The sequence below is a fragment of the Xenopus tropicalis genome, chromosome 1 (assembly GCF_000004195.4).
Source record: "Xenopus tropicalis strain Nigerian chromosome 1, UCB_Xtro_10.0, whole genome shotgun sequence".
NCBI lineage: Eukaryota > Metazoa > Chordata > Amphibia > Anura > Pipidae > Xenopus > Xenopus tropicalis.
This window is the reverse complement of record NC_030677.2, coordinates 174,120,942-174,136,261: the sequence shown is the minus strand read 5'-3', so window position 1 is coordinate 174,136,261 and position 15,320 is coordinate 174,120,942. Positions and strand designations below refer to the sequence as shown.

The 15,320-nt window shown below is 37.8% G+C and overlaps 1 protein-coding gene across 5 annotated transcripts in view; it reads left to right on the top strand.

Annotated features, from left to right (window-relative positions):
• The window catches only part of fer (fer (fps/fes related) tyrosine kinase), an 86,783-nt gene that overhangs the window by 27,240 nt on the left and 44,223 nt on the right, over window positions 1-15,320 (top strand). For 4 of the 5 annotated variants that reach the window (XM_012962969.3, XM_012962967.3, XM_012962975.3 and 1 more), the window contains 3 exon segments: window positions 2,101-2,193; window positions 6,777-6,980; window positions 8,955-9,077. In XM_012962969.3, the coding sequence (XP_012818423.1) occupies window positions 2,101-2,193; window positions 6,777-6,980; window positions 8,955-9,077 (420 nt within the window). 5 annotated transcript variants of the gene reach the window in all.

Below are 15,320 nucleotides of genomic sequence, written 5' to 3'. Positions count from 1 at the left end.
CAACAGTGCATTATATTTTACTTTAAAGCTCTCATTTTTTAGTGTTACTGTTCCTTTAAGTTAGGGAAATACATTATACGTTACATATTGCTGTAACTATGTTCTATGACAAAACATAGAAACTTCCAAGGGGCAATAGTTTTTATAGGCAGTGTATCAGAAAGATACTGAAGGCTGATCTATTTACTGCTGTTTTTTGTAGCATGCAGTTGTGTTTAAAAAAAAAAAATATATATATATATATATATATAATCATAGTGCTTGTTTAATGCTAGCAGCTGGCTGACAATGACTTGTTAACTTAAGTGGCTCTTGCAATTACCAGTGTTTGATTTATGCTGCAACAGACCTTTTTTCACTTCTGATTGAGAGTACAACTTTAGAATTGGCAAACACAGATGTGGGGAAAAGTGTGCTTCACATTTAACTCCTGTTGTACTGTAATAGAAAACATGTTATTATGTTGACCTGTATTCACATATTGATCAGAACACTCCAACCACAACATTCTAGAAATATCAAATATGGTAAATAACTCCAGTATCATGCCCTCCCCTGACCCTAGTGCCTCAGGGTTACAATTGATTCTGTCCTCTTTCATTCCTCTTATCAAATCAATAAGTAAATCATGCTGCTTTCACCTAAGGAATATTTCTAAAATGCAACCATTTATCACATACCACAAAAAATTCAATTTCACTGTCTCATCACATTACATATTAACTGCTGCAGCTCTCTATTGATTTGCCTTCCCTTTGAGACTTCTCCACTCCAATCCATAGTAAATATTGCTGCCAAGTTAACCAAGCATTCTTCGTTTAGCCACACCATTCCACCAATCCATATGCTTGTCTGTCGCAGCATCGGCAGTGACTGTAGGCTAATGTCCCATGGTAGATTAGCTGTCTGTGTTAAATCTCTGCTATCGCGGGAGACTAATCTCCCTGATAAGTCTTTCACTGGCAATAAAGGAAATCGCCAGCGGAAAGGCCTTGAGAGGAAACTTCACCGGTGGGATGGCATTTCGGGGTGACAAATTTTGCCATGTACTAGAGCCCTCAGGCATAAAAAGCACTTCAAATTCGGCAGTAACTCACCCAATTTTTTGTGGTCTGGGTGCCAATGCCCCAAACCCATAGCAAGGGGGGAAATCAAGATTTTATTTAATAAAATGGCTTGCACACTGGGCTGTAGTTAAAAAATCCTGTATTCCAAAATTGAGCATTAAAATCTGCCTGGCATGTTTTGTCCAGAAGGAGCATAATCCTAGGCTATGCAATAACATTTGCAATCTATCTATCTAAAACACTTAACAGGAAATTAGATCATAAACTCCATTCTGTTATAACTCTGTGACATGAAACACTGCACTGAGCCCATCCGGTGCCACCCTAGGCACCAGACCTTAACATGCCCAAACTTCTGCCTGAGCTTGCCACTCTTCACTTTAGTTTATCTTTGTCATTGAAACCCCCAACATTTCCAATTGATTAGGCACAGTTGCCCCTACCAATTCGCCATATTTCTTATCTTAATAAATAACTTATTATTAATTCCACACTTCTCCAAAAAATCAGATTCATCTTTATGATTTTGTTTCTGCGATGTCATCAGTGATGTTACCATGTAGTAAATGCACGCCCAACGATCGCAGCGGAGACTGGAGCAGTCATGCACTAACTGGGACACAATCGTTCTTTGCATTTACATGTGCCAAAGCCCATGTTCATTCAGTAGAGGGAGAAAGAAGTGATCTTTTCTAAGTGTTAGTTAGTAGAGAACTTCTATTAATTGCTGCAGCAAATTTATTGCAGGATAAGTACTTTAACATAGTTATTTCCCCAAGGGTTTTAATTATACATAAATGTCATGTTTCACCTTTCCATGTTAAGGGTTGTGTTAGTCTTGTGTCTGTGTTGCACTGCAACATCTTTATAGTTAGTGTTTTTACTTGTTTGGTTTATGGCATGAGAAGTATGGGTTTTATAGCAGGTCAATGAGCAATGAACCCATTCTGTGTTAGGGATGCTTTTCAGCTATTGGCAGAATTATATCATAGCTGTGAATTTTCTCTAAACCAATTGTATTACTTTCTTTCAGGATAAAAAGGAAAAGGTTTCAAAATTTGATACTTTCCGACATTCAATAGCAGGAATTATCAGATCACCAAAATCAATGCTTGGCTCCTCATCAGTAAGTTCTTGCATTTTTATTTATTGGTAACCTTTTATAAAGGGGATGAGGGATGAGCATTAGGGATTTGGGGAAATTGTTTTTATTATAATTTTTTTTTTTTTTTTTTTTTTTTTTTTACTGAACTCCCTTTTCCATTTAGAAATTGTACCATCAACCTTTATCTGCCTACAGTGAACATTGCACAGGTTGGCGTCCAGATACGAATGTAACCTCATTCAAGTTATAGTTACTTTTATAGGAACAGAGCAGCCATCCTATGCATTCCAAGGGGTTTGTGCCCTTCAATTAACCTTGTGTTTTATAGTTCATTTCTGACACTGGGATTTGGCATGTTGCCAGTAACGGTCTCAGAAATTGTAATCAGCCTCCATAGAAATCAGTGGATGCGGTGTTCGAGTGCCCTTGCAAATGCTTACATTTAATTTGATATACAAGCAGACATTCACCAACACACACCCACACTGCTTTTGTTTCATTTTGAACTCCAGTTTGTAGGCCATCTTGTATCCTACTAAATTGCAACTGTAAATTCAGTAGAGGGAATAGCTCTGAATCTTCATATGCAGTAGGAATTTATGTATTTTTTGTTTATGTATTATTTGTTACTTAATTCCCCCAAAGCAAATGTGCTGCCTCAACAAGAAAGCTATTGATTGTTATTGTTCACAATAAGTGAATTCGTTTGTTAAGAGCTTGTGCCATTTAATCTAGAAATTAAAAAAAAAAATGTACTGAAAAGTCTTTTATTTTGGTCTATTCTTATTTGCCTGATGCCACACGGGGTTGATCCTCGGCCTGCGGAAAAAGGCAAGGTAGAGAATCCGCCTCCTGCCTTGCCTACACCCAGAAGCATTGTGTCAGCGCTGGTGCAGGCTAATGATCTTTTCGCCTAAGCCTGGTCCTACTCCCCCCCCCCCCCCTTTCTATCTCTTTTGATGGCACCCTCATCAACCCGGTCGATTTGGCGCGTTGTTTGGGGGTGATCTTTGACTCCTGTCTCTCCTTCTCTGACCATATTAACACCACTGTCAAAACCTGTCCCTTTTTTCTGCGCAATATTGCCAAAATCCGTCCCTTTCTCTCTACTGCAACAGCTAGGCTGCTCATGCATGCTCTCATCCTATCCCGACTTGACTATTGTAACCTGCTACTAATGTCACCCACTGTGACCTACAGCACTTAAATTTGCCTATTTGTGTCTGTAAGTTACCCTCCCATATAGATTGTAAGCTCTACGGGGCAGGGACCTCCATCCTCTTGTGTCTTTGACTCTTAACTTATTGCAACTGTATCTTGTATTTATTTGTATTTATTGTTATACTACCCCCTGTTTATATTAATGTATTCTACTGTACAGCGCTGCGTACATAAGTAGCGCTTTATAAATAAAGTTATACATACATACTCATGGTTTATCGACAAAAACACGAGAGTTTGCATTTGAAAACCAATATTAGTCACGTGTGCCTGCACCCTGGCTGACACAGTGGTTCCGGGTGCAGGCAAAGTAGGAGGCTGGTTCTAGCAAATGGGCTGATTCTTAATTAGCCCTGTGTGGAATCTGCTTTATGTTCAGTGGCGCCTTAAGCTTGTATTATTCAGTGTGGTTTTTCTATTTGCGTGGGCAAAATGCAGTGTGCTGCCTTCCACCCTGTATTTATAAATGGACTGACATGCATGTCATCTGTCTGTTCACACAATTGCCAAAGTCTGCCCCATGTGGGTAACAGACTAGAGGATTGTGATTTTCTCTATTTGCATTACGCATTTTGTGCCAGTGATTTTAGATAACACATCACTGTAAAAATACAGCGGTTAACAGAAATGACTCTACATTTTTAAAATTGCAGACTGCAAACATTTTATATGATTTTTTTTATAGCATTTGCATTTTCTGGGGTCTTGGTCCACACCTTGCTCCATGCATGGGCCAATAAAAGCTGCTCACTTTAGTCCCGCTTACATGGAAGCTTGTTGGCCATTTGGAAGTTTATTGCCCAGTGTTTGGGGCCCACCTTTGGGACTGTCCCACCAATATCTGGTCAAAATTTGGCTAGAAAATAGGTTCTGAAAAAGCATCTGACACTGGGGTCAACACTATAAGCCTGTGCCTGTATAAAGTCAAATAGGGGTATCTACTTTATATCCAATTTATTTATTTACCATATCTGAATTTATGTGGGGCAAAAGTTTGCATACAACAAGTTGACTGTGTCTTGAATATTTCAGATTGTGATGTAATTAGTTGTAGAAGCTTTTGGCTGCCCGGTTGTCTTTAATTATTAGTTAAATGGGAGTGCATCTGTGGCTGTATTTAAGATTCTTCTTTAGAAATTCTAAGCATCTATGCCAAGACCTCAGAAACAAAATTGTGGATCACTCTAAATAACTCCCAGGCCTGAACAAACTTTGCTTCCAAAGGTTTACCTTAGATGGAGACAATAGCTACTAAAGTATCAACATCCTCCATTAGGAGAGTCCTTTATCACCATGGCTTGAAAGGCTGTCATGCAAGTAATACGCCTCTGCTCCTAGCCCAGCATAAGAAAGCCAGACCAAAGTCTGTAGATGATCACCAGGATAAAGACCTGCCTGGAGGAGGCTTCTCTGGTCAGAAATGAAAAAGGGTTAGACTTTTAAGGCAAGGAGCTGTGAAGCATGGGGTCAGCAACATCATGCTTTGTGGCGTGTAGCTGGAAAAAAGTGCCAGGTCAGTCAGGAAGAAAAGGCAAAAACTCAAACAACATATTATGAGAAGCTTATGGAAGATTACATAACATAAAGTACATACCCTGTCTGATATAACAAAAGCAATGTATGGTGAATTTGTTTATGTAAACATTAGACCTCAACTGCATGTGTATGCTGTCTGTATTTCATTGATAATTATGCATTAATGTGTGAGGTTTTTTTTATTCATCTGAATCATTTTTACATCTTTCCAAACATCTTTCAAAGCAATATAATTAATACCAAACAGTAGCATTTAAAATGGAAATAGCTGTGTTAATGGTTAATAAGGGGATGGGCACAAATCTTTTGTTTGCTTTCTTTGCGTCTCCAACCTCCTCTGCACAAATATTTTTGTTAAAAAGGCAAATTTAAAGAATAAAAAACCCCTTTTGTAGATAAAATGAAGCCTGTGGGCTGTTTCACAGCTGCAGTGATTGAATTGTGCTCAGCTTGAATCTGGTAATTAGCAGCCAAAGTGGAACAAAAACGTTAAAGTTTGCCTTATTTTGACAGGTTAACATTTACCCATTGAACATTTTTCTGGCTTTCGCACCAGTACATGCGTAATGTTCCTTGTCAGTATATATTTTAAAAGCATGCAATTTTCTGGATTATTTGGATGATCTACCTGCAAAACAAGGTAGTCTGTTTACTCGATTGTAAAACTTCATTTAACAAAACCTATTCCTTACTCTTATACAACGTAATATAATATCAGCATAGAACTGAGCAGCTTATGGTTTAAAAAAAAAAACAGGGGCACAACTTTGGGGACCCACCACTCAAACACACAATTATTTCCCAGTCCCCAGTTTTCCCAGACTTTCCAGGGGTCGGCCATTGTTTTTGCAAGGATTTAGACAAGTGACTCTGTGTTGCTGCCGCAGATAGTAAATCAGACACTTTCTTATAGATTGACGTCGGTATGAGACTTCATAAACGTGTCATGTTTCTAAAAACTTTTCTGACAGAAAGTTTTGATAAATGGGTAATTTTTGAACTGCTAGAAATCCATCCCCAGTTTGATATTTTATAAATTAGCTCATAAAAGTTTTAGCCGTAGTCATGAACCAAAAAGTTTTGCTACCCCAACCCATTGTTCAAGCCATGATCAGATTTCAGTCAGTGATGGGGATCCTTTTCTTGATCAACACCTCTGTCAGCTCAAAGTGATCCTAAACTGATCATATGTAATAAATTATGAAAAGGATTGATTTAAGCCCATGCAAAGGCTAACCCCAGCAGCCTGACACCAAGATCAGTGTTTCGGTTTCCCACTTGTGGTTTTTATCTTAGTTGTCATTAGAATGCAATTACTTATTTTTGGGAAACTGCTAGCCAGAATCAGCGAATGGATAACAGTGTTTTAAAAATGATCCTATGAAATACCTACTATAAAGCAAAACAGACGTCTTTTGTTTGCCTTATAGTAAATTAAAAGTGTAGGGTGAGTTAAAATTTATGAAATGACTGCCTGTATGCACTTTTACTGGTGCTTAAGGGCAATGGCCCACAGGCAGGTAAGTCGCCCATGGTTGATCTCTGCTACTATGAGTGACTATTCTCCCTTTCCACCAGCAATAAAGTGAATCTCCAGTGGAAAGATATCGATTTTGGGGAAAAATGAAGTGACACATATGCCTTTCCACTGGTGATTGGCTATATTGCTGGTGGGAAGGCATATTGGGCTGAATAGTCGCCTGTAGTAGCAGAGGTTTCCCCATTTGACATCAGCATTAAATGTATCTTTTTGTTAAATTCTCTGGGTTGAATTCTTTTAAGATTCATTTATTGCACTCTTGTCATAGGAAATAACTCATCTGTTAATTATCTCTATACTCTTGCAGTTGCTTGATGGAATATCAGCCATTGAGAAGCCTTTATCAGAGCAAGATTGGTACCATGGTGCAATTCCAAGGGTGGAGGCACAAGAACTACTAAAGCAGCAAGGAGACTTCTTGGTGCGAGAAAGCCATGGGAAACCTGGTGAATATGTCCTTTCTGTGTTTTCAGATTCACAACGGAGGCACTTTATCATTCAGTTTGCTGATGTACGTGTGTGTAAAGCTGTTTTGTTTGTTTTCATATCCATAGTATGAATGTGAGAATATATATTTATCAGTAGAATTGCAAATAATTTCTTATTGGGGGCTGTGATTAATATATGCTGACACTGGATAAAGCATCCTCCTAGGGCAAAAAAACATACAAAAAGATGGTTTATTATTGTATGATTTTGCATCATTCTGTGAATATTTCCCTTAAACTTAAACTTGTAAGACTAGAGATCTGATACAGCCTGCATAGTATCAGAAGATTGGGTTGTAGGAGGATTATTTGCTTGCCAGATATGAAATTCCTGTGCTATAGCCTTATATCTTTTATAAGGGAACAGTAAGAAATCTCTGTCTCTGTGTACCACTAGTAAATCATCGTGATACACTAAGCAGGAAATTCCCTTTAGGCATAGGTGACCTAATACCACCTTCATCCTGGAGAAGGTATAAGGGGCATTTGGGAGGCCAAACACCATGACATTCCATTGGAACAGGTGTGCTCCCCAGCGACAATGAAGAAGCCTTCGGTGTGGGGAGTAAATGGGTACTGAGTGGAAGGCATCTCTTAAATATATTTTTATAGCCCATTGACCAGCATGTAGTATTGTTGGAAGATCCTTTAAGCCTTCTATTCTGAAACATTTCGCCTTTATGATGCGACTCACCTTCTTTACATTCAAGACTGGACAATTTTTGTCATCTGTCGTATTATAGTCTACAGAAACTAACAGATTTGTGTGCTATTTGGTGGCAGAACTAACATGCTTATTACCATGATTACGACTGTGAGGGGAAAAGTCCCCTGAGGGAGAGGATATAACTCTGTCCACAATCCTCTTTCTCTTAAACTGTATCAAAATCTCTTCTTCAAAGAAAGAAAATTAATCCCTGAGGTGTGTTAGGCTGCATTTCAAATGAACAGCCCCTCAGGAGATGCCATGGAGTCTGTTGCAGAAATCAAAACTGTATCCTCCATCTTGCGCTGAGGTTACAATTTTTTTTTTTTTTTGTAACTTACAATTTTTATTGAAAAGTTTAGGGGGTACAGAAAAGAAGGGGGGGGTTAGCAATTTCACTTATACAGATGAACAAATCACAATAAAGCATTTTATACCATTGGTTATATCTTTGTGCCATTTCTTTCTTTTTTTTTGTAATTTACAGTTTTTATTAGGAAGTTTTTGGGGGGTACAGAAAGGAAGAAAGGAGGGGGTTAGCAATTTCACATCCACAGGTGGACAGGGCATAATAGAATGAGGTTACAATTTTGACATCTGGTCCGGGTTCCCCACCTTCCACCTATCAGGAGGCAGCATTTGCATGCTCCCTCCCCAGTCAGGAAGTAGACTGGAATGTAGGTGCTACAAGTCTTCAGTAATACTGATGTTCCTACTGTACCTGATGCAGCAAAATCCTTTAAAAACAATAGTGAAATATACAACTATTACTTTAAAATAACAGTTAAAAAATACTTTTTTATTTTGCTTTAACCAGTCACCAGCTGGTTGGTAAGAGACTGTAGATACTAGTAAATAATTTTTGCAAAACTTTAATTTACATTATATCAAAGCCTTTATGGTTTACTTTTTATTTCTAAATTACACTGTTTACATAGCAAATAATTCACTCTACCATTTAAAATTTTATTCTTGAACCAACAAATGTATTTTTTAGCTGTAATATTAGTGCATTGTGCCTGAGTCTGAGCTTTCAGAAGGAGCCAGCGCTATACATTAAAACTGCTTTCAGGCAGCTATTAAACAAGCTATTGTTTCTCCTTCTCAGTGTAGCTGGAGGAGTCATGAGCAGTACTTTGATATTCTAATATCTACCAACTTTTAGCAATACAGCTGTCAATGAGCTGCTATCTTGCTCCCTTAACAATTGTGCTGTTGCTTAGTATGATTTAGTTAGGATATTATATTTGTCAGCTCAGCTTGTTTAAAATGATATTTTTTCATTTAACAGAATCAATATAGATTTGAAGGAACTGGATTTCCAACAATCCCACAACTTATAGAACATCACTACACAACTAAACAAGTCATAACAAAAAAATCAGGGGTCGTTCTACTGAATCCTGTGGTTAAGGTATGTATTCTGAATTGACACAAAAACAATGTTTTTCATAACTTACAGAGCAATGAAAGAGTTGGTCACTGGTCAGGGATTGATTTGTTAGGCACCTTTACTCCCACCCCAAATTATTTTACTGGATTACCTGAGATCTTGGACTAGCCTTGTTCTAGTTGAGGTCTTATCTGTCCTTAGGAGATTTGATGTTGTCCTGCACAAAGATCCAAGTTTTGATTTTACTCTGCTGCGTACAGCCCATGGCAGCTGCAAGGGATCCCTGGAACAGGTGAGAAGGTGGCACCACAATGCTCACCAGAATAGAACCCTGTACCAGTGCTCTTTTCCGTTAAAGGAGCCCAGGAGGGTCTGAGGTATGTGATTATAAGTTGCCCTCCCCAGTAATTAACCCTAGACTGCCTTCCACAAGGGTGTGTATTTCAACACCAGCCTTGCAGTCCTGCATTTGTTACCCATTGGTGTTAATATCTCTTAAACCAAAATTGAGATTTACTTGAGTAAACATTGACACAACATTCTCATTCTGGCCAACAGGTCCCTAAACTGTAGGTTTATGCAGTAGCATGTTTGTGGTAATTGTAGAAACAAGTTCATGAAAATGAACATAGATGGACATGCCATCATTCCGATGGGCTTAGCCTTAAGTAGATTACAATGTTATTGTATTTTTACATAGAAAAAGGAAAACGTTTTAAAAACTATTATTTGCTTTGAATAGACTCTTTGGGAGATGGTATTTCTGTAATTCAAAGCTTTTTGGATATGGAATAAAAGATCCTATACCTAGTGATCAAAGGGATACTGACAACTTTAATAAGTGCCCCAATAGAGTCTTTGAAACGTCAAAAATGTATTATTTAAAGTTGATTCTGGTTGTATAGCCTCATTTAAAAAAGAAAAGCTAAAGGCAGAATTCATTAACTCATATCCAGGTTCTCTAGTGTAGACCTTCTTTAGTTAAGAGACAGATACAAACAGATGAGATAAGGCTCTCCCTATTTATAAAACATAGGAATTGTCAAGAATTGCTGAAATTCTCTTATTTGCCTTTTATAAAATTTTAATAAACATTTCACTTTCAGAGTATATACTGTAGATTTCAACCATTTTTCTGTTTCTGCTGTATAGTGCTTTTATATGCATTTCAGAAAAAATCTGATCCATCATACAGTGAGAGCTGTAAAGTTGTGGAGTGTGGAATTTTCTCCCTCAATCCTTTTATACTGGCAGACATATTAGATAGCTTCAAGAAAGGGTTGGGTGTTTTTTTTTTTTTAGAAAGTGAGGAAATACAAGTTAGCTGTTTAGTACAAACATTATCCAAGAACATGTCCAGCTGCCATCTCTGAGTCAGGAAGGGATTTTTTCCCCTTTCTGAGGCAAATTGTAAAGGCATCAGTTGGGGTTTTTTCTTTTTTCGGATCAACTAGCAGTTAAGCTGGTACCATTTAGATAAAAAGGTTGAACTCGATGGACATAAGTCTGAAGGGGCTGAATTAGCAGGTCGTATATGGCCAGGTCAATCCTTACTCTCTTGAGGACTCGCATGGGGGCAAATAATGTGGCTATTCACTACATGTTTTTACTTGAGAAAGGGTCCAGAGGAGCCCGAAACATTGCTCTTGTTTTTTGTATGTACTTGGGCAAATGAAAGACTTTTTTACACGGCTTGCAATTTCAGTGTGCTACTGGGTTTTTTTGCTACATGTTTATGCTTGACATGACTGCAAGAAAGGTTTGGTGGGACCAGTTATGCTGAAGTTTGGATTTTGCACATCTATGTTTAAAATGTTTAGTTTTTTACATGTTATTGTTTATACATATATCCTACAAAATATTATGTAAACTGTACTGCTTAGCGGTTATGTACATAGTGAGGAGGCCAAATGCATCCACCCCACAAAACATTTTTTAGAAACCTACTTTTAAAGGCATTTTAATAAGAAATCGAACTTTCCTCCCAAGTTACAAAGCCATATATTGGGATCAACATCTTATCATTTCTATTCTAAAAAGCAGAAAAAAAAGAAACAAATGTTTTTATAATTGCTATGGTTTTTACAGGATGATCATTTCATTAAAAGCTCAGGGAGAAAAGGCAGTAAAAATGCATTAGCTGAAATGTGTTTTTCCATATTTTGTCTGGCCCGCTTGAAACAACAGATGCAATAATAAAATCCAATTTTCAGCTTCGATTTAGATTTTGATGACTAGAGAAAAATGACAGTTTGCCTTCACAGGTATAAAGAAGCATAACTGTTTATTATTTCAGAAGCCGCTAGAGCAAGTCAGCTGTTTTAATTTGAATGAATGTGATTTGGCATTGGAACAGATCTTTAGAAAAATCTTCAGTCTCAGCAGTTAGTGTTTTACTTATGAGAAAGTTTGAAGGCAGTAAGAATTTTTGGCATGAACCTGCCATGAGCTGACCAGGGCTGATCCTCCGTGCCATACATCCACAAACATTATGCTGGATATCAGACAAAGAGATGCATTCAATTTTGTTTAGGAAAACCTCACATAGGGTGCTTTAATTGCTGCTATTTTCTCTGTGAGAAAACCCTTTAAGTGCTGGAATGCAGCCATGTGCTTCAGCAGGGTATATAAGTGTGTATATAAGACAACAAACTATGAATCATTATATTATTGTATCTTCTACTGTTCTGCAAGATAAAAACCTGGTTGCTCTTTACCTTCCCTGGCACCAAATCTTACTGAAATTACTTTGTACAGCGGATGCTTAGACAGCACCCAATATGCATACCTCCCAACACTTGAAAAATATAAAGAGGGACAAAAAGAAATGGTGTACGTAGCACGGTGAATTTGTTTGACCACACCCATTTTTGCGACCACACCCCCTAAATACCACTCCCATTTTACAAAATTTGCTGGCAGGTTATAGGTTTTTAGGTCTTGTTTTATGTGTTAACAGTTTTGCTAAAAAAAAGGTGAAATTGCCCTTTAAACTGCAAGTCTCAGTTCTCCCAAGAGACCTAGTTAGCTTATTAGTTACAGTTGTATCTAAGTGTATCTAAGTAATGTTTTCTGGGCTCTCTGCCAAAAGCTACTTTTTAAATTAAGTTTGAGAAACATTGTATCTTTTAGCATTCAGTGAAGGTTCGCTGCAGGAGATCAAAGGGAAGGGAGGGACTTTTCAGAAAGAATCTGGGACTGCGACTGCGCGCTGAGCTGTAAAAATCGCAACTGTCCCTCTAAAATCTGGACAGTTGGGAGGCATGAATTTGCATACAGGTATTGGATCTATTATGCAGAATGCCCGGGACCTGGGGTTTTCCATATAACGGATCTTTATGCATGTTGGATCACCATACCTTAAGTCTGCTAAAAATAATTTAAATGTTAAACAAACCCAATATGCACCAATATGGATTCACGCAGCTTAGTTGGGATCAAGTACAAGGTACTGTTTAATTTTTACAGAATTAGAATTATTTGCTTAAAATGGGAGATAACCTTTCCATAATTTGGAGTTTTCTGGATAACTGATCTTATACTTACATTACATTTCAGTCTACAGAATCAGTCTAGAAAGGGGGAAAAAAAAACCAAAACACTAAAAATATATAAAAGGCATCTATCTCTGTATAGATAAAACAGTACCTTGTACTTGTTGGTAACTAAGCTACATGAATCCTATTGGTGGCAAAACAATCCTATTGGGTTTATTTAATGTTTTAAATGATTTTAGCAGACTTTGTCTAGTGATACAAATTACAGAAAGATCTCCAGAAAACCTAAGGTCCCTAGCATTCTGTATGATAAATGCTATACCTGTATTAGCAAATTTTCTCAGAAAAACACAATCTCTGACATCCATATCCGTTTAATAGTGAACTACCCCTTTCATTACTGAGACTTGCATCCGATTAATTTTTGTCTGCAATGCCTTTGGTTTAGGGCAGCGCCCCATGACTGACATTGGGGAACTGCTGCATTTTTGGATATCTAGAAGGGACTATTGCTAAAGACTCATATACAATTATGTGAGATAATTAGTCACCATCAAGGTTGTTTACATACTGTAGTTTAGATTCTATTTGAACAGGAACAGAACTTGTATGAGAAGCAATAGAATGTAATGTTCCATTTCAGCATTGACCAGATAATTAAAACAATAAGCAAAAAGTATGTTCAGCACAAACCTTATTTATTGAACAAAGATCGAAAAGCAGGTATAATGTAATAACTTGGAGTTGCAGCAGTGTTTGAAGAACAGCAGAAATCATAACAATTGCCTCTACCTTTTGTAGTTTAATGTAGTCAGTGTTGATAGGAAGGAGCCCACAGGACAGCTGGTTACTGCTGCTTACTTTATTAGTGTTGCCACATAACTCGGTCACAAGCCTGTGAAGAAGAGGTATATTGACACTTAGCCACAGAACGCATACTTCAGTTATAGTTATATCAGTGGTAGCAAACGTTTTTTAATAGATGGTGCTGTTACATTGCCTTTTTGGGGTCACCAATGATATTTTTCCCCTATGGAAATGAATGTGCATATGGACTGGGGTTTTTGCTTTTCTTTCCTCAGTGTGAACTTCTAAAGAGTTATAGAGGGGTTGAACTTGATGGGCTTTTTCAGCCTTCCATCTTACACTGAAATGTGTATAAAGATAATTTAAGGATTTGTGCAGATCAGTAATCTGACTGCAAGCCTCAGCAACATAGAAAATAACAGTCACGAGCGATAAAATTATTGCAGTGACTAAGCATCTACAGTAATTTGATTTGTGGTTAATTATATGAGGGGAAATTGCCGTGCTGTCCATTTTTTGATGTCTGCCAAAATTACTAAATGCTTAATTAAAGAAAAATGTTTGCGTGATTGACTTATAGCAATTTAATAAGCCTAAAAAACCTACTTGTGTCAGAAATAGCATTTTATGCCCATGCTGCTTGCTGCCAAGACAATTTAGAACATCATTGCTCTTTCATTTATTTTGACTTGGCTTCCAGTGTGTACTGTTATATTCTTGTCTCCCAATCTGTCATATATTGCTTTCCATTTATGTGGGCTGGGCTCTAAGCCTGTAAATACCTGTGTGAGTGGAATATTGTACATCTAATATTGTACATTACCCTGGTGCCTTACAGGTAATTTTTGCTGTGTTGCTTCGGTTCCTAAAGCTTTTTCTTGCTGCACGTGCCAGAATGCCAGAATATTTCTAGTTTTACTAATGTGTGATGCAGATAAATCATTATGGTGAGTGAAGCTAGATATGCAAGTATATATAATCGCAGCAGTGACAGAGATTTGTTTTAGCATATTATGATTTAATGTAGATAGCATATGGATATGATATAGTTCTGGTTAAAATCTGGAACCCACCACTATCCCTTTAAAGGGATAGTAACACATTTCCGTTTTCATTAAGCGTGCCCAGTAAGGTGTCCTCTGCCTTCCTTAATCCCCTTATTTATCTCTGACAGCTCTGTGATTGACATCACACGTGGTTGTGGGTGTGGCAGTATAATGATAGGCTGCAGCACTGTTCACGTTCATCCTCCAGCCTATTAGTTCTTTTCCCCACCCTCCAAGGCTGACGGCAATCACAGCTTGCTTGAGTCTGAAGCTATTGGGGATTGGTATATTATTATTTAATATTAACATTTATTTATAAAGCGCCAACATATTCCGCAGCACTGTACAATAAGTGGGTTTCATACATTGGACATACAAAGTAACATATAAAGCAATCAATAACCGATACAAGAGGTGAAGAGAGCCCTGCCCAAAAGAGCTTACAAAAGTACTGGAAGGCTAAGGGGACACCTTACAAATGTGGGATTATTGCTGGGCCCTTTGATATTGTCAGAGTGACATGTTCTGTTTTTTAGAAAGTAAAGAGGACTATTTCAAATGTATTGTATCTTTGTCAGTTTAAAACCAAAGGCATGTCAAGTCCACATCCTTTAGTAACCCATTTATATATGTAAGGTTGTGTGTTAACAGCTGCTGTGAGCCATGCTTGGCGCCATGTCAAATGTATGACATGTCCATGTGATGTCCATGTATTCTGTAGGAGACTGCTACAGCGAGGGGCAGATATATTGTAGTTTAGAAGTATTCCCAACAGTTGAGTCATATGTCATGGCTTAAAGGTTAGTTAATATTAAAGAAGACTGCATCAGAACACGCTGGTTAAACACCTAATCAGGCTCAGTTTACAGTGGCAGGAGGGATCGGCACCTGGTCTGGACTGGGGTTCAAAATAG